The sequence below is a fragment of the Equus asinus genome, chromosome 17 (assembly GCF_041296235.1).
Source record: "Equus asinus isolate D_3611 breed Donkey chromosome 17, EquAss-T2T_v2, whole genome shotgun sequence".
Lineage (NCBI taxonomy): Eukaryota > Metazoa > Chordata > Mammalia > Perissodactyla > Equidae > Equus > Equus asinus.
In genome coordinates, this window is record NC_091806.1 from 36,949,874 (window position 1) to 36,969,619 (window position 19,746).

General features: G+C 38.9%; 1 protein-coding gene across 1 annotated transcript; it reads left to right on the top strand.

Annotated features, from left to right (window-relative positions):
- Nucleotides 1-17,218: 17,218 nt before the first annotated feature.
- On the top strand, nt 17,219-17,803 carry LOC139040698 (olfactory receptor 4D9-like). The gene has a single exon (XM_070487451.1). It carries the CDS (start codon nt 17,219-17,221, stop codon nt 17,801-17,803), a length of 585 nt encoding a protein of 194 aa, XP_070343552.1.
- The last annotated feature ends 1,943 nt before the right edge of the window (nt 17,804-19,746 follow it).

Consider the following 19,746-nt stretch of genomic DNA (forward strand, 5'->3'; position numbering starts at 1 on the left):
TATTTTTTCCTCTCATTTCTGGAGGTACATCCTAGATTTTAGAATCTTTGAAACTAGAAATATGTTCATGTCACAGTACAAATCTCAGTCCAAAAATCAGACATGCAAATGTCCTCAGGTGGGGATGTGCCCAGAGCATCCAAGAAACAGCAAGGAGGCCTTTGTAAGTAAATGAAAGGAGGAGAGAGCTAGTAGTTGAGGTCGGAGAGATAATGGAGCCATAGGACCAGGTCTTTAGGAAGGTTTAGACCATTATGAGGATTTTGATTTTCACATTAAACAGGATGGGAGGCAATTGGAGGGCTTTGAAGAGCAGAATAGTGATGCATGTTTTAACAGAATTGCAGGGGCTACTGTTATGCCTAGACTGAAGAGGGATGAGGACAAAAACAGGGAGACCAATTAAGAGGCTGCTGCAATAGTCCCATGAAACAAATAATGAAGACATGATTTAGGGTAGTAACAGTGGAGGTGGTGAGAATATCAAAAAACTCTGAAGGCAAGCAAGTAGGATTTGTTGAAGGATCCAGCATGGATATTCTGGTTGCATGTGTATCCTGTGAGAACTACATTACCTATTTTGTTCATCAGCTCTTTGAGAGCTCCCTCACTCTCACCTACATAACCTCTTCAGGTCCAACAGCTCCTTCCAATACTTGAGTATCACACTTCAGGAATCACCTTGTGTGCATGAAACTGCCTAAGGAAGTTGCTCAGAATTCTGAAGAATCAACGTTAACATCCCAAAAGAAAAGCTATCAAGAGGAAATGTCGGGAGTAATGTGGAATTCTGGCTAAATTGACTTAACAAGATTATCGCTAAAGCCAGGCCAAGGTGATCAGACATCACTTGGGGGATGGTGGAGGTTGAGGAATCTGAATAGAGGGTGATAGGATATGGAGGATGAGAGATTTTGGCTAAACTGGCTTAGCAGGATTTTTGCTAAAATTGGACAATGCAGAGACAAGCATGGAGGTCCAAAAGTTGAAGCCCAGTTGAAAAGTTCAGGGGAGCCTGAGTAGAATATGGTCAAGGAGAGAATCTTTATCACTGCTAGAAAATTTTAGACCCTGGAAAATATTATTTCCTGAGTCTGCCATTTTCCATGTAACGATAGAAGGGAAGCTGCTGAAATCACTGGCTTTGAGAGGGGTGTTTAACAGAATTTTCTAAAGCTAAGTGAATCCCAAGGTACGTGAGAACATTATTTAAGATATTGGAGAAGGAGATTGGAGACTTTAGGCAAGAAATATAGCTGTATATGAGGGTGAACGCCAGTGCTGTCTGGGTATCTATGCACAAGCATGAGAAAAGAGTGCGAATAATTGAACTCTAGATGTAATCGTTACTATTCATAAATACATTCTGTCTAAAAATAATGTAGTGTACAAAGAGAATATTGTGAAGTGAGAGTCATAGAAAGGAATTCAGTTTGGAATTGGGGAAAAGGCAACTCTTTTTTTTTCCTTGAATCCCTTGAATTACACAAAGAAGAGATTATTGTCAGGCTTCTTTCCTGTAGATGGATCTCCTCAGATTGAAATCTACAGAGTTGCTTCTTATACTAAATTTAAAACTAGAAAGAAAATAAAATGTGTCAAAACTTATAAAAGTTGGAAGAATAGTGCAATGAACACCTACATACCCTTCCTAGATTTACCAAAGAATAAAAATTGTATGGCAATGATATTCTTTCATATGTCTTTCCATGCTCACATACTTGTGTCCTTTCTTTCCAGAAAAACTTCTGTCTCATGAGCAACTTGTATATATTCAAGTGATCCCCTAAAGCCAGATCTTCTGTTCTCTCCCCTCCCATATACTGCAAACATAGATGTCACCGCTTCCATGCAGGTTTCTCTGAGCCTCTAGGTGAGAAGTCGCCCATTTCTCACACATGGCTCATTTGTCTTTAGCCTGTCCCCAACACTCCCATATCACTGTTAGATTTCAGTTCTTTTTCTACTGCTTTTGGATTATATTCCTTTCTCTCAAATAACCTTGAACCCTGTCAATTTTATATCAATATTTGCTAAATAATTAGATGGATTAAAAATAGGGAAAAATGGAGTAGAAGATGGAGGATGTTGCCTGAATTACCAAAGGTAGTTTGTGAACACAAGACCTATTCCTTTCTGACAAATAGGCCTGACTTGGGGTCTAAGGTACTATCTACCTTCTACCCTTCTGTGTAGACCATAATCTGTTATTTACATGGGGGTCCCTGTGGAGTGCTTTCATAACTAGTTTGGACCTCCACGATATCTCTAGTAACTAAAAGGAGGAGATGTTTTCTGGTGATCATTTCTGCTCTTTAACTATTAGAATTGATGGCTCAGCTGCCATTTAGTTCAACACAATCCATTTCCTGATAAGCCTCCAGTGTTAAGGTTAGCCAACATAGTACTAATCATAACAGATGACCAGCCACATATTCTGAGACTCTGCATATGTTAATTCACCTAATCCTCATAACTTCCCTGTGAGGTGGGTGTTACTATAATCCCTATTCCACAGATGAAGAGGGGGAGACTCCATGAGGTCTCACTTACCCAAATGACACAGTGACAAAGCCAAGACTTGAGCCCAGGTGGCTCTCATTGCAGAGAACTACACTGGACTTCTCTGGTCTGCTACGATGATGTCAGATAATAAGCCAAACCAAGAAGGTACCCCCTTGCTACCATACACTGTCACCACCCTCTGGGCTACTCTCATTGACACTGGGAGAGAAACACTTGCAATTTCCCCCAAAATGGTATGTTCTGTTCAAGCTCTTTCAGAATACATGTTCTGGGAAATGTACAGTTCCTCTAAAAGATTATCAGTATATTTAAAGAAGCTGTGTGTCTGTGACACTTACTAACCTGGAATTTTTCTTTAAGGTAACACAAGTGTAAGCTCACATATTGATTAGGCAATGCTCTAAATATTGATGCTTTTGCATAGATTCACTCATTTAATCTTCACAAAAATCACATGAGGGAAACGCTATTGTTTCCAAATACCGATGCAGGGGCAGAGGCCAAAGGGCTAAATTAGCTTCTCTTGTAGCATAATGAGTAAGTGGCCAGCTAGGAGTTGATCAGGCTGTGGGATGTCAGAAGCTCCCAGGTATCTCCCTGTATGCTATGATACCTTTTTGTAGCTATTTTAGTTTTCCATATTAAGTAGACTTGGGACAAAATTGAGTACAGACAAAAGAAAACTTGAAAGGAATGTAGCAAGGTGAAAAGAAATATCTTCGTTTGTACTGAGAAACACACTCAAAAAGTGGGAGAAGTGACTTTCACCTTTTGTTTCTCTTTATGGTAAGAAAAGGAAGATAAACTGCAAAGAAAGAAATTAAAGTCCATTTCAAAGATTGATGGAAAAAAAGAAGGCATTTAAAAACAATACAATTATATAGTGAGTATATGCTTAACATTTTAAAAAACTGACAAACAGCTTTCAAAAGTGATTGCTCCATAGTACTTTCCCACCAGAGTTTCAGTTCCTCTGCATTTTTGTTGACTGTTGGTACAAGTCTTTTTTCTTTTAGATGTTCTAATTGGTGTGTACTCTTATCTCAGTAGTGTTTTAATTTACATTTCCCATGATAAATGATGCTGAGCATCTTTTCTTATACTTATATGCTGTCCATGTATCTTCTTGTTGAGGTGTCTGTTGAAACTTTTTGTCACTTTTTAAAAATTCAGTTGTTTGTTCTCTTATTATTGAATTTTAAGACTTAAAGCCATTCTACTCCTAGGTACTTACCCAAGAGAAATGAAAACATATGTCCCCCGAAGACCTGTACACAAATATTCGTAGCGGCTTTATGTGTAATAGTCAAAACCCAGAAACAACCCAAATGTCCGTCAACAAGTAAATGGATAAACAAAACTGGCATATCTATGCAATAAAAAAACCCAAAATATTGGTACACACAAAAACTTGGATGAATTTTATGAGTGAAACAAGCCAGACAATAAGGGAGTGCATATTGTAGGAATTCTTTTGTAGAAAATGCAAATGAATGGATAGTGACAGAAAGCATATCAATGGTTGCCTGAAGAAGAATGGGTAGAGAGGACATAGGACAAAGTGTGACAAGGACACTTTTGGTGTCAACAAAATGTTAATTATCTTAAACATAGTGATGATGTCATAGGTATATGCTTATGTCAAAGCATATCAAAGTGTACTCTTCAAATATGAGTCTGTTGAATGTCATTGATAGCACAATAGAAAAATAACTTTTAAAAATAAATTTGAACAATGAAAAGAAGAGAAGCTCTAAGTTACCACTTTTCTTTTAATACTTTAGGAGCTATTCAACAGCCAAGGGTTTTGGTACCTAAAGAAGTTTAAGGTAAAGACAGAAACAAAGTAGTCCCCTTAATGAAGAATAGCGGAACAGAAAATTTTCTGGCTTTAAAATTTTCTAATTTTTCATAGCATTAAATTTGTGATTTAAAAGAGGGAGGCATGCTTCTGTAGAATTCAGTCCAAAGAGAACTATTTTTCAGATGGGGGTTCTTAAACTCTTTAAATGGAGAACTCAGTCTGGAAAAAACCCCACACTCCTGTGGAAACTCAAAGGCCCCCAGTCATACCAAATAGGCACTGCCTTATCCATACACAAAAGTGCTCTATCTTTATATCCTTCATGCCACAATAGTCCATTTCTGAATATTTAACATCCAATTGTTCACCTTGGATACTTAGAAATTATATGCTAAGAACATTGTTTTTATGCATTTTCTAAAATATTTGTAATTTACACAAGAAATAATTAAATGCATGCTTGTGTAAAAGATGTCATTTTTGACACGTTAGACATAACCTCGACCAGCTCTTCATGTCTTCAGACCTAATACTTGTCTCCATAAACCTGAATCTATTAGGGGAGAGTAAACCCTTTCTGAAATAACACGTTTAATTTTTTCCAAGTTACATGAGGAAGAACAAACATGATTCGATGGAGTTGGGAAATGGCCCCAGGGGAAAAGAATTTATATTTCTGGGACTTACTCAGTCCTAAGACATAAGCTTGGTCTTGTTTCCCTTTTCATACTTTGTGTACTTGACATCTCTGTTGGGAAACCTCCTCATCATGGTCACCTTGACCTGTGAATCTCACCTTCGCACCCACACATACTTCCTCCTCCACAATCTAGCCACATATGACATGTTTCTCCTCAATCACTGCTCTGAAGGTCTTAATAGACATTCTGTCAAATACAAAGCTGCATGACATATCCTATACAAGCTGCATGACACAGATGTTTTTCTTCCATCTCCTTGGTGGAGCAGACATTTTTTTCTCTCTCTGTGATGGTGTTTGATTGCTAGATAGCGATCACCAAGCCCCTGCATGATGTGCCCATCATGATTGGGGGCTATGCACTGCCCTCATTTTGGCTTCCTGGGTGGGAGGCTTTGTCCACTCTATCGTGGAGATATGCCTATTGCTGCCCCCACCCCTTGCTGTGGACCCAGTGTTCTTGACACCTACTGTGATGGTCCACAGGCCCTCAAACTCATCTGTATCTTTGCACTTGAGCTCGTGATGATTTCGAACAACGGCTTACTCAAAACCCTGTGGATTATCTTCCTGCTTGTGTCCTACACAGTCATCCTAATGATACTCAGGTCTCAGGCAGGGGAGGGCAGGAGGAAAGCCATCTTCACCTGCACCTCACACATCCCAGTTATACACTTTCTGCCCTGCATCTATGTCTATACCTGGCCCTTCACTGCCCTTCCCACAAATAAGGCCATGTGTCACATTCACTGTCATCTCCCTTCTGCTGAACCCCTTGATCTACACTCTGAGGAACCAGAAAACGAAGTCAGCCATTAGGAGACTGAAGAGAAGACTCATGCCTTCTGTGGTGGAACAAAGTAAGAGTCTCCTACCTCTTCATCACCAAAGGCTCTTTTCATTATTTTTCTCATAGAGTCCTATATATATACTCAAATATTTTGTCAATAAATCAACTATAGTTACTAGGTAACAATATATTTTTCTAGCTAAGTTAACAGGTTGCTGGTAACCCAAGTTTCTGGTAAGCATGATGTAACTAGTGTTATAGGATTCACCTGATTGATGTATTTCCACTCAAAGACCAAAGTAGCAGTGTGTCAATCAAGGAAACTATATGGCAGATGAAGAGATTGTTGAATCCAACTCCTTTTCAAGAGGTAAGTAAACAGAAGCCTAGAGATAGAGTTATTTGTTCAAGATCTCATATCAACTTAATTATAGAGTCTTCCAAAACCCAATCAATTGCTCTTCCACCATTTGAATATAATTTATGACATTACTGTACCTGTCTATGGAAAACTGCAGTCCTCTTCTAGAGAGATCTTACGATCAGTGCATCTGAAGTACACATATATGGGTACATATTTGTCATCACAGTTTAAGACATTGTTTCTGCTTAAACTCCAAAAGGGCTTATGTCCTTGAGAACCTCAAAGGTACATAATGGTTGTCTGTCTGGATTCCCATCAGGAATGAAGAAGCTTTGAAAGATTTCCAGTAATAGCCTAAAGGAATTTGTGTTACATAGAAATAGATGGGCCAGATTCACATTCTTGTGATAAGTTTAGACAAAGGCAGAACCTCAGGGATCCTAAGCAAAGAGTAAGTCATTCTCATTATTCAAGAACTGATTTTCCAGTTACAGCCTTACCAGGGCCAATCTGAGACTGGTTTCATCATTGAGGATGTACATTCTTCTCACTTCTCATTTCCAAGAAAGGAAGAGGAAGGGTTAAAGTTGATAAAACACTAATGAATCTATTTTTCAGTCTGTTGGTGTTTGTGAACAGGAATTACAAGCTAGTGTTTTTGTGTGGGAAAACATGGTAAAAGTAAAGTACTATAGCTGAAAGCTGTAACTTCACAGTCATACAAACCAGGGTCCAAATCCTATCTCTGCCATCCACCAGAGTGGGAACTGGAACAAGTTATTGTATCTCTTCACAGGTCATAGTTCACCTATACAAAGATACTTATAATATCCATCTCATGGAGTTGTTATGAAGGTTAAAATGAGATGGTATATGTGAAACATACAATGTTTGGAAGACCGTAAGTGCTCACTGAAAAACCAAATTTTTTTTTTTATATCATCCATATTGCACTGCCTAACAAACACACATTCTGTCCTTCATCAATGTGTTTCACTCTCCTCCTGTGTGGCCCAAACTCATCATTACACGGAAAAAATGAATGGGGTAGAAAATATAGGAATGTGCAATGAATTCAAATAACTTTTCATCTTTTACAGAAATTGAACAAAGAATGCTAAAATTCATATGGGGCAGCAAAAGACCACGAATTGCTAAAGCAATCCTGAGTAAGAAAAACAAAGCCGGAGGCATCACAATCCCCGATTTCAAAACATACTACAAAGCTACAGTGATCAAAACAGCATGGTACTGGTACAAAAACAGGTGCACAGATCAATGGAACAGAATTGAAAGCCCAGAGATAAAACCCCACATCTATGGACAGCTAATCTTTGACAAAGGAGCTGAGGGCCTACAATGGAGAAAAGTAAGTCTCTTCAACAAATGGTGCTGGGGAAACTGGACAGCCACATGTAAAAGAGTGAAAATCGACCATTCTTTTTCACCATTCACAAAAATAAACTCAAAATGGATCAAAGACCTAAAGATTAGGCCTGAAACAATAAGTCTTCTAGAAGAGAATATAGGCAGTACACTCTTTGACATCAGTTTCAAAAGAATCTTTTCGGACACTATAACTCCTCAGATGAGGGAAGCAATAGAAAGAATAAACAAATGGGACTTCATCAGACTAAAGAGTTTCTTCAAGGCAAGGGAAAACAGGATTGAAACAAAAAAACAGCCCACTAATTGGGAAAAAATATTTACAAGCTACTTATCTGACAAAGGATTAATCTCCATAATATACAAAGAACTCACACAGCTTAACAACAAAAAAACCAACAACCCGATCAAAAAATGGGCAGAGGCCATGAACAGACATTTCTCCAAAGAAGATATAAGGATGGCCAATAGACACATGAAAAGATGTTCATCATCACTAATCATCAGGGAAATGCAAATCAAAACTACACTAAGATATCACTTTACACCCGTTAGATTGGCAAAAATATCCAAAACCAAAAGTGACAAATGTTGGAGAGGTTGTGGAGAAAAAGGAACCCTCATACACTGTTGGTGGGAATGCAAACTAGTGCAGCCACTGTGGAAAACAGTATGGAGATTTCTCAAAAAGTTAAAAATAGAAATACCCTATGACCCAGCTATCCCACTACTGGATATCTATCCTAAGAACCTGAAATCAGCAATCTCAAGAATCCCATGCACCCCTATGTTCATCGCGGCATTATTTACAATAGCCAAGACATGGAACCAACCTAAATGCCCAGAAATTGATGACTGGATAAAGAAGATATGGTATATATACACAATGGAATACTACTCAGCCATAAAAAAGGACCAAATTGTTCCACTTGCATCAACATGGATGAACCTTGAGGGTATTATGTTAAGCGAAATAAGCCAGACAGAGAAAGATGAACTCTATATGACCCCACTTATAGGTGGAAGTTAAATATAGACATGGAGAACTGATCGGTGGTTACCAGGGAAAAGGGGTGGTTGGGGGAGGGCACAAAGGGTGAAGTGGTGTACCCACAACATTACTAAAAATAATGTGCAACTGAAATCTCACAAGGTTGTAATCTATCATAATCTTAATAAAAATAAATAAATAAATAAATAAATAAAAAAAAAAAAAAAATCTGGGCTTTCTGTCATTAAAATGTGAAAATAGCTTTGCTTGCTATTTTTATAGCTTAAAGAATCATCCTGAAGCTGATGAGATAAAGCAAAAGAGTGTTTCATATCAAAAGAAGGTAATGGCTCAAAGATAAACCCTTGGCTTTTAGAGTAGAGGTAAAAGATCAGATCATGAAGTCAGATCCCATGGGATAGAAAAGAGCTCAAGGAAAGTTAGCCAAAGGATACGGAGTGTTGAAAACAAACTTCACTTACGTCCCACATTGAATCTGGAATGGTCCCAGAAGCACTCATCACCTAACTGGCTCAATTGATTGCCATTTCCTGTCACCAGGTCAATCCATTCTATCTTTTACAATATTAATCTACTTCCCCTAGCATGAAAATTCTAACAATAATTCACAAGTTAAGTCACTATTCACAGGGTCCCACTATCTTTGCTCAGGTAGCTCTTGTCTCAAGTCCCTAAGCTTTTCCATACGAAATTGCCTATGCTAAATGCATACCATGAACAATTTTATAGCCTGTTTCCTGCCAATGGATCCTTTCCTTTCCTTCCTATCTCTTGTGACTCACTCAAATCAGATTTTTATAACTATTTCAGAATCGGATGATGCCAAAGATCTGTAGGGTCTGAATCACTGGCTGTATCTCAGAAGCATAATCCCAAGGGGCAAGAACCCAGGAACTCCTGCCACATCATTGTCCCTGAGACTTCATCAAACCATGTAAACACACAACACAATCTAATTCATTATTTCAATAGAATGGGAAATAATTGCCTCTGACTGAACAAACATATATCATTTATCTGGATGACATAAAATCACAAGCCGGGCTGCATTTTGTCCAATTAAATCAGTTATTATTATTTTTTAAGCTCTGCTGCTAAGAGCCATAAACATCAACTGTCTCTTGGCACACACATGGCTTTCAAACTACCCTCTCTTTCATTGCTCCCTGAATCAAACATTTCAGTGATCAACATCTCTGGGTAACAATGAACCCAATAATATAAAATAATTCTGAAATAATTAAACTGATGAATATCAAGAGCTGTCACCATGATACCTCTCTAGATTCTAAGTGAGCTGTGGATCTTAGAGATGTAGATTAAGATAATTGCATAGGGTCAATGTATATATTGTGTGGGGGAGTGGAATTAGCCACCCCAAGATATGTCTCTTTTGCATGAGGATTATTTTGGGTTGGTGACTTTTAAAAACTGCAGACAGTTTTTGAAAAGTTTCTGAAAAGTAGAATTTACTTACCCTTTGTTAAGAGATGTTTACATTTGTAAAGGAAATCTCCATCTGAAAAGGTGTCTCCCTTTCCGTACCAGGAAGGAGGGATGACCTTATCTCTAGAAACTCTCATCAATATAATAACCTGACTCTTGTTTACTGTACTTGTCTGGTAATTTCCCATAACTGACCCCCCACCCAACATCCTCCTTTGTCTTTAGCTGAGGGTGGTGTTTAAGATGAGAACTTCTGCCATTTTGGTGAATTGATCAGTTTGCCTGAGCCTCTCCCATGTATACATGTTATGAAACTTTGTTTAACTTTCCCCTGTTATTCTGTCTCATGTGAATTTAATTCATTGTCTGGCCAGAAGGACCCAGAGCAGGTAGAGGAAATGTCTTCCTCCCCTACAATTGCATTCAACAGAAATTGCACTTATAAATCTACATCATTCAGTCTTTGATAGTTGCCCTGACAGCCACCACAGAGCTTTGATTTTTCCATTGCTACAGTTTTATTTAAGTTTTCTTTCCCAGTCAATTGCAAGCAAACTGATTTTGATCAGGAAAAAGACTGCACAGTCCTTGGTGTGCATGACACCTCCTTCTTGAGTCAAGAGGGATAATACTCTGTCTAGAGAAAAGGATAATTACTGAATGTACACTGGTGCCTCTGTATGTACTTATGTGATGGGACAAAGAAGAGATGAGGGAGAGAGAGGAGGACAGCTTGGTGACATTTTAATGACTCCCACAGGAACTCCATTGAATTGGACAGTCAGCTTCCACTTTCATACCCCAAAATAATCCCTTTGCTAATTTCTTTATTGGGCTTGTAGCTGAAGGAATAATAGCAGTGGCTGAGGCACTGTAAGGCAAAGTGTAAGAATCAGAATTGATTGATTCCCTGAGGTTGCCTTTTCCTGTCTGAAGGAAGAAGATAACAAAATCACTAGCTTGAGGTATGATTTCTATTAAACATAGAATTTTCCCAGAACTCAGTTCCTCTAAGATGCAGTTGGAGCATTATAAGAAGATCAGTTTCTCACTTGGAGACTGACATCAGATAGTGTTGGTGTTTGTGAACGTCTGAAACTGAAAATCTGTTAGAGTTGAGTTTTCAGAAATGCTGCAATTGTGTGGAATGTTCCTGTTGAAACCAAAACTCTTAATGAAGCAAAGAAAAGAGGTAGTTTTTCACTACTAGGAAGAGGGGAGGCGTGGCTTGTAAAATATTGGAAGAGGGTCACTTGGTTCCAGGGGATGTGATACGTTCTACTTGCCAGAAAGTTGAGGTTGGAGGTGTTTGTAAGGCAATTGAGAAGTTGCTAATGTCCCCAGCTCTCTGGAGGGCGATTGCCTTGGAAAAACAGCACTCAAAGACAGCAATACCTGAATTCAGTATGTGCAGCCTAGTCAGCTTTGCTGCTTGGCTGGGAATGGAAGTTTGGGAGTTTAATCAAGGTGTTTTAATGGCTAGTTTATCTATGCCCTCATGGCCTACTGAATATGAATAATACTCCTAAAACTTTTAGGGCTTCAATCAAGAGTAGAGGCTTTCCAATAATAAGAATGCAAAAAAAGAGCAGCCTTGTCCAGTGGGAAGCTGGGGTATGGGGATTACACTCAGTTTGCAGGTTCTTTCCAAGATGCTTGATAAGCTTGTTTCCGAAATGATGCGGGGTCGGTGAGCTGAGGAGTCGAAAGAAAGATTTCTTAGACTCTCAAGATCTGGCAGTAGTGCTCTTTTATTTAGAGAATAGTGTGGAATAGCATGGGGACAGGACCCATGGGCAGTCAGAGCTTCTGCTGCCCCCAGTTGAGGGTTAGAGCTAAATTTAAGGCATAGATATATGATTCATCTCTTTACAAGACAAAGGAAAGAATACGAAAAAAAAGTTAAAATGGTATCAGTGCAGGTGGGGTCTGGTCATTGAGTGATCCCATGACTTTTAGACAAGAATCAAATCGGATTAAGTAAAGGTTAGAAAGGTTAGACGCCACCACCCTAAACCAGTTACATGAGATTGCCAGACAGCAACCAACTTAAGTTCTTGCCTTCCCCATTAAGAGCTTCTAGGGACAAGGTCATCTCTCTTCTTCTTCCTGGTACAGAGAGGGAGGCACCTTTTACAGATAGAGATTTACCTTACAAATGTAAATGTGTCCCAACAAGGGCAAGTTCCATTCCCCAGAGCCTCCTTCCCTGTCCCAGTTTATCGAAAGCAATCAGCCCAAACAATCCCGATGCCAAAGAGACATATCTTGGGGTGGCCAATTTCGGGTCCCTACAAGGTCACCCCCCCTTCCTTCACAAACGCAAATGTCTCAAAAGGGCAAGCAAAATTCCAGTCCTCAGAGCCTGCTTCTCATCTGCAGTTTTAAAAGTAACCAGCCTAAAAATCCTCATCATAAACCATTTTAAAATTAAGCAGCCTAAAAATCCTCATCACAAAGGATGGTCCCCTTTAGGGTGACTTCTAAGAAATCCTCGTGATCCTTATTTTGACCTTGCAAAAACACATCAAATAGTATTTCTTTATCCATTTCCCCCCTCTCTCTCTCTATGGTGCATGAGTTTCAATGCAACGTACCTAATCCTAGACTTTCACAGTATCCTTCCCACTCTTTGTAAAAAGACAGCATCCATAGGAACCCACCAGATCAATTATGTTCAACAGGAGTTCATGTTTGAGGAAATGCTACTCAGAACTCATTTCTTCCCCTGCCACTGGAACACTACGTAGTTGATCCAGGTTCTTGGTGGAGATGCCTCTAAAGACTAGAAAGTTTGTGTTTTCACACTCTGCTTTTGTCTCTTTTCAAGGCCACCTCTGATGTCCTCTCATGTTACATTACTCTCAGCCATACCTCTCACTCACCCTGTGCAGGCTTCTTACACCCACATACCACTTTCACTAGATTTGAGAAAGATTTTCCTGAGATTTTTCTTCACAGGATTTTCTGGGAAGGCAGATCAACACTGGGAAGAACTATAGTTGCAGTAGTTAAGAGCATAAGTCTTTGGAATAAAATGAATCATTGACAGAGACTAGCTCTACCAGCTGTGAGGCCTTGAGCAAGTTACTTGATCATTGTGTGTCTCTGTTTCCTCATCTATAAAATCAAGACAATAATATCATTTTCCCATGGATATGATAGGTTTTGGAAGCGATAAAATTAAGCAGTTTGCATAAGAATCACTCCACAAATGTTTTCTTAAAGCAAGGAAAATAGCAAAGCAGAGCTCCATCATTCTGCCCACATTTCCATAATGCAGAGACCTTGAAAGTTTCATGGAGCCTCCCCTGCTCCAGCGACCTGATAGACAGGTGACTGGGTTTGCATTTAGGGATTATAATTTATTTTCTTTCTGTAAAGTTTGATAATATAAATATCTATATTTACAACTCCAAAGAAAATTTTATTTATGTTTATAAGCAGGTGTGTGATAACAATACTTTGATTTTTGGAAGATATGTCTTGCCTCAAATCCCTCAGAGAAAAGGAAAACATCCCCAGAGGATAGAGAGCATTTCCCACTTTCTCCAAAGTGTTGAGAAGAGGACTTTGAAACACAGGGTCAATAGCAAGATGAGCCGATCTCAGACAAGCCCCCACAAGTGAGTCTGGCATGTGTAAGGAAAGAAGCACTCACCTGGGGCTGATGAGATTGGCAAGATCAGATTCCTCAGCTGCTTTCAGTTTCCTAAACAGACATACAATCTCACCTACTCCTTAGAGCACAATGTGTATCAGGTAGGTCTCATTATCATGACGTTGTAGATAAATTATAATGGTGCAGGCTGAGAACTGACTCCAAATCCTGTCCTGTGAACCTCACATATATTTCTCCTTGGTTTGGTACAAGTATTGAGTGACTTACCCAAGGTCACACCAACTAGAAAATGGTAAAATCTAAATTGCTTAAAAGCTCCAGACAATCCACACCTGTGTATCCAAAATGCAAGTAGGAGACAATGATACTGTTCAGCACACCTCCTGGATGGAGTTTACAAACATTTTTGCCCAAATGGGACTATTTTCCTATACATCTCCTTGATTTTCTAACTTCTCACTTTTCTTTCTGCTGACTCCACAGCCTGCAACACTTTTATTGGCTTAACTGTAAACCCCCTGAGGAAAGGATCTATATTTGAGTCACCTTTCCCTCAAAAAGACCATCTCAATGTCATTATGACAGTTAATTTTATGTGTTATCTTGATGAGCGACAGGGTGCCCAGATTAAACATTATTTCCAGCTGTGTCTGTGATAGTGTTTCCAAATGAGATTAGAATTTGAATTGATGGACCAAGTAAAGCAGATTAATTGCCTCCTCAACAAAGGTAGACATCATCTTTTGAGGGCCTGAATAGAACAAAAGGTGGAGGAAGGAGAAGTTCATCCCCATTTTCCTGCCTCTTTGTTTGAGCTAGGACATCTCATCTCATCTTCTGCCCTCAGACTGGGATTTCCACCATAGTCTCCCCTGGTTCCCAGGCCATCAAACTAGGACTCAATTACACCACCAGCTTTCCTGAGTCTCCAGCTTGCAGACCACAGATAATGGGACTTCTCAGCCTCCACAATCATGTGAGCCAGTTCTTCACGATAATTTTCCTTTACACATCCATATATATCCTATTGGTTCTGTGTCTCTGGTGAACCCTAATACAATCATAAAAATACTATCTAGATGAAGGAACAATGAAGGAAAGAAAAGAGAAAAAAGTAAAGGAAACAGGACAGAAAAAGAAAGGAGGAAGGGAGAGCACAGGCAACACAGGAAGCTATTAGGCTTGTCACAGTGGTTTCCTGAGCAGAAGATTTGAAACCACTGACATACCATTCCAATATCCAAAAGAAAGATTCTAGAGTGGGCTGCTATCATTAATTAAAATATATTTCTACATGCCAAATTAACCGAAGACTCCTTTGGGGATAATTTCTCCACTTTCTAGCCATGGTAAGTATAGTGTGGGGAATTCTTACTTCTCAGATTCCAGAGACCTGAAATCTTCTACAATCATTATCATTTACTCTTATCATTCTGTACTGTTGACATAAACATCAAAGAGGGGAGACTGAGATAATCTGAACTGAAGACAATGGAATCAGAAAGGGGGCTCCTATCTTATTCTTCTGTGTGAACAAAAAAGAGTGCTGCTTGGGCAAATGTTATCTCTTAAGGATTTTTTCTAAGATTTAAAGAGAAAAATGAAAAAAAAACAGGAAAGAAATTAAAACCGGAATCTGAGAAATAACTACATGTGGACATCAGGGCAACCTGAATAACACAAGAACTTGGGAGGACCTAAAGTCTGCAGGTGAGAGAAAGATAAAAAGGTAACTCAGGTTGTAGCTGGTAAGGGCCATTACAATATAACTATAAGAAACCATTATGAAGTGGGTGGCCAATTAAATTTCACTTTAAATGAAAGTCATTCTTTAGATGTGAGATTAAAATGACCACATTAATTATTTTTAACATTCTACTGAAGGATGATGTACATACCTATGGAAAAATGTACGTAAGTGTATAGCTCAATGAATTTTCACGCAAGCTGATCGTATATTTGTAACAAGCACCCAGATCAAGAAACAGAACATCATCAATGCCTCAAAAGCCTCCCTCATATTCCCTTTAGTTTTATATATTTCTTGTTCTTTATATGAAAAAAAAAGAGATTACACACTTTTTTGTGACTGGACTATTTGCCTCGACATTGTGTTTGTGAGATTCATTTATGTGGTTCATGCACTGTATGTGGATCATTCCCATTGCTCTATAGTATTGTGTGAATTTAACAATTTGTTTATCTTTTCTACTGTTGGTGGGCATTTGTGTCATTTTCCATTTTGAGTCAATTACAAACAGTGCTACTATGAATATTCTAGCATATATATCTGGTCGATATAACATATGTACATATTACCTAGGAGGGAAATAGATTGTTCTTACAATGGATATATGTATACCTATATATATAACAATGCTAAGAGTTGAATTAACAATGTGTACATATCCATTCTAAGATGGATGATTAAATAGATACAAATATATCTACAGATAAAGATATAGATACATAATATTAGCAGATACCATCAAACAGCAATGTGGTTATGCCAATTTTACACACTCACTAGCAGACTAATGAAAGGTCCAATTGTTCCACATCTTCACCATCACTTGGTATTTTTCATCTTTTTCAGTTTAGCCATTTGGTACGTAGGTTGTAGTTTCTTGCTGTAATTTTAATAAGCATTTTCCTGATAATGAATGAAATTGAATTGGCATTTAAATATCCTCTTTTGTAAAGTTTTAGTTCATGTCTTTTTCCATTTTCCAGTTTGTTCATCTATCTTCTTTTTACTGATTTGTAGAAGTTCTTTATATATTTTGGGTGTGAATCTTCTCTCAGCTACATATATTGTAAATATCTTCCCATTTGTGGGTTATCTTTTAATTCTCATGATGGTGTCTATTGTGAACCAAAGTTCCTCATGTCAAACTTAGGCTTATTATTCACTACTTTGTGTCATATTTTAGAGTAAAAGTACAGTTGAATAGGTTCACAGACCTGTCACCTGCATTTCAGTGGCCACAGTGATAGAACCGACCTGTTTGGATGACTGAGTCAAATACCTGGGTCCTCTTCCATCTAATGGAAGCAGACAGAATTGCAGGCACAAACCATACATAGAAAATGAATTTCCTCCCCAGGAAAACACCAAACTCAAGTGACAGAAAAGATAACAGTAGATTTCACAACACTTTCTTTAACTGCACTGTTATTTCTTGCAAAGATCTCCTTTCAAAAAGTATCTGTGACCAAATGGAGCAGGGAAATTATAACACAGTGAAAGAATTTATCTTCCTTGGAGTTACACAGTCTCAACAACTAAGCTGGGTCTTATTTGTCTTCTTGTTTTTGGTGTATGTGACAACTCTGATGGGAAACCTCCTCATCATGGTTACAGTTACCTGCGAATCTCACCTTCGCACTCCCATGTACTTCCTGCTCCACAGTCTATCTGTTCTTGACACTCACTTTTCCTCCATCACAGCTCCTAAGGTCCTAGCTGATCTTCTATCAGAGAGAAAACCCATCTCCTTCAATGGCTGTGTCACTCAAATGTTCTTCTTCCACCTTCTGGGAGGTGTGGATGTTTTTTCTCTCTGTGATGGCATTTTATCGCTATATAGCCATCTCAAAACCCCTCTATCGTATGACTGTCGTTAGTAGGGGACAATGCACTAGCCTGGTTGTGGCCTCCTGGGTGTGGGGCTTTGTCCACTCCATCATGCAGATTTCCCTGTTGCTGCCCCTCCCTATCTATGGATCCAAAGTTCTTGACACTTTCTACTGTGATGTCCCCCAGGTGCTCAAACCTACCTGCACTGACACCTTCACTCTGGAGCTCCTGATGATTTCTGATAATGGATTACTTAGTTGGTTTATATTCTTCTTGCTCCTCATATGCTACACAGTCATCCTGATGATACTGAGATCTCATACTGGAGAGGGCAGGAGGAAAGCCATCTCCACCTGCACCTCACACATCACTGTGGTGACCCTGCACTTTGTGCCCTGCATCTATACCTATACCCGGATCTTCACTGCCTTCCCCACAGATACTGCCATTTCTTTCAACTTCACTATCATTTCTCCTTTGCTCAATCCTGTGATCTACACCCTGAGAAATCAGGAAATGAAGTCAGCCATGAGGAAACCAAAGAAACAAGTACGGCATTCAGAAAGGGTTTAAATTCTATAAGGATGAGACAACACTCAAATTTAAAGATAGATTTTAAATATCACTTTCTCAAAATGGCAAGAGATCAACTTAATGTGAAAAACAAATGGGCATCTATGGTTACCATGGCGTCTTAAAAGAGGCTGATCCTATAGTACGTGCTGGGGACCTATCGGTGATGCTATTTAAGGTGAAACCCATTCATGTCTTCCTCTACCCACTTTCAATTATTCATCCCACAAATATTGACAGAACACATATTATATGCCTGAAAGTGGTAAGATTCAGACTGCTGCAGGAAGATTAAAGATAGTCACTGACCTACATGCATACTCCAAGAGGCTTTAATGAAGATATGAACCAAGTGCTGTGGAAATATTGTAGTCACTTTACTTGAGAACTTCAGAAGACATTTGAGAGTAAGGGGATAAAGGCAGAGAGGGACAATCCAAGCAAAGAAATCACTATGTGCAGAGGGAGAGAATGGTATAAGTGTGTGCCACATTATGCGACAGTCAGTTCATTGTAGTCACGAGGTAGTACACTCATGAAGTCAATACCATTCAAAGAAAAGTTTGGAAAGAACTCCTTCTGTGGTCTCCTGAGCAATGCAAATCCTTGATTTCTATTGGAGAGAGGATCCCCAAATCATTCCAAGGCCATGGTTTCCTCTGGGGCAGAAGGAGGTAATGCTGTAAGTGGGAATATTCATAAAGAAATAAGACTGATGAGTAGAGGCTGTGACAGCTCACCTGGACTGGAGAAAGCCTTAACCAAAGACAGGTGCTAGGCACTCCCTTGGGAAGCAACTGACTCCCAATTATGTAGCAGAATTATCCCAATCACAGACTGGACAGGCCCAAATTTCTCATTGTTTCTGCTTTTTGATTTTGGGGTTTTTTTTTCCAGCTTTGTTGAGATATAATTGACATGTAACATTGTGTAAGTTTAAGGTGTACAACATGCTGATTTGATAAACATATATGAAAATATGATTACCACCATAGCATGAGTTACCACCTCCATCACATCACACAATTAACATTTCTTCTTCATGGTTCTCATAGTCTCTCACATAAAGACCTCGAAACTTCTTTATACCTCATTAAAAGGAAAAGTAAGGGCAATAAAAGCATGAAGATTTAATCAACAAATCAGAATTTTCTAGTCTCTGTGAAATATAAGGCATGAGAATGGTGCTAGGAGAAGGTTTATCTAATAATCCAGCTGGTATTTTGTGGCAATCTGTTGACTTTACTGTACAATGTCTCCCATCATGATAAAGCTGAAGCCATAGATGCTGGCACTCATGTATTAATCAGACACATCAATGCTGTGACAAAAATGTCCAAATTGAAGTTGTTAACCACAGTAAAAGTTTATTTACTGCTCATGTCACCAACTAATGCTGGTCTTCAGAAAGAGCTATTGCATGCAATAATTAGGAGCAACAGGATCTTTTTCTTCCATCCTGGACTCCGGCTCTCTCTAAATCCTCAGAAACCTCTCCATTCATCCAGAAAATGGAGAAAAGGAAAGAGGACTAAGAATTATGGGGAGAAGGGGGAGGGTAGTTATAGGGCATTCTGAAAGTAACATGTATCACTTTTGAACCACATTCCTCAGGACAGCTCGTAGTCATATGGCCTCAACTGACTGCAAGGGAGCCTGGAGAATGTAATCCTACTCTGTTCCCAGTAAAAAGAGGAGAACATGAATAATGATGAACTCCAGCGATCTCTTCCACATATGTGACTCATTACTAAGAAATAACAATTGGATTACATGACAAAGACTAAGATTTTGTCTCTAAAAGGATTCTCTTAACACCTAGAAATGTTTGCTGGAAGTACTACTGGAACCTTGGAATTCACAGAGAACCAAACTGAAAAGAAGGAGATATGAGGAAAGGAAACTTAATTGAAAGGAAGGGAAAGGTGATCAAGGTAAGCCTG

Excerpts from the sequence above, each read along its gene's own strand:
- LOC139040698 (XM_070487451.1), top strand. The coding sequence starts at position 17,219 with ATGGCATTTTATCGCTATATAGCCATCTCAAAACCCCTCTATCGTATG.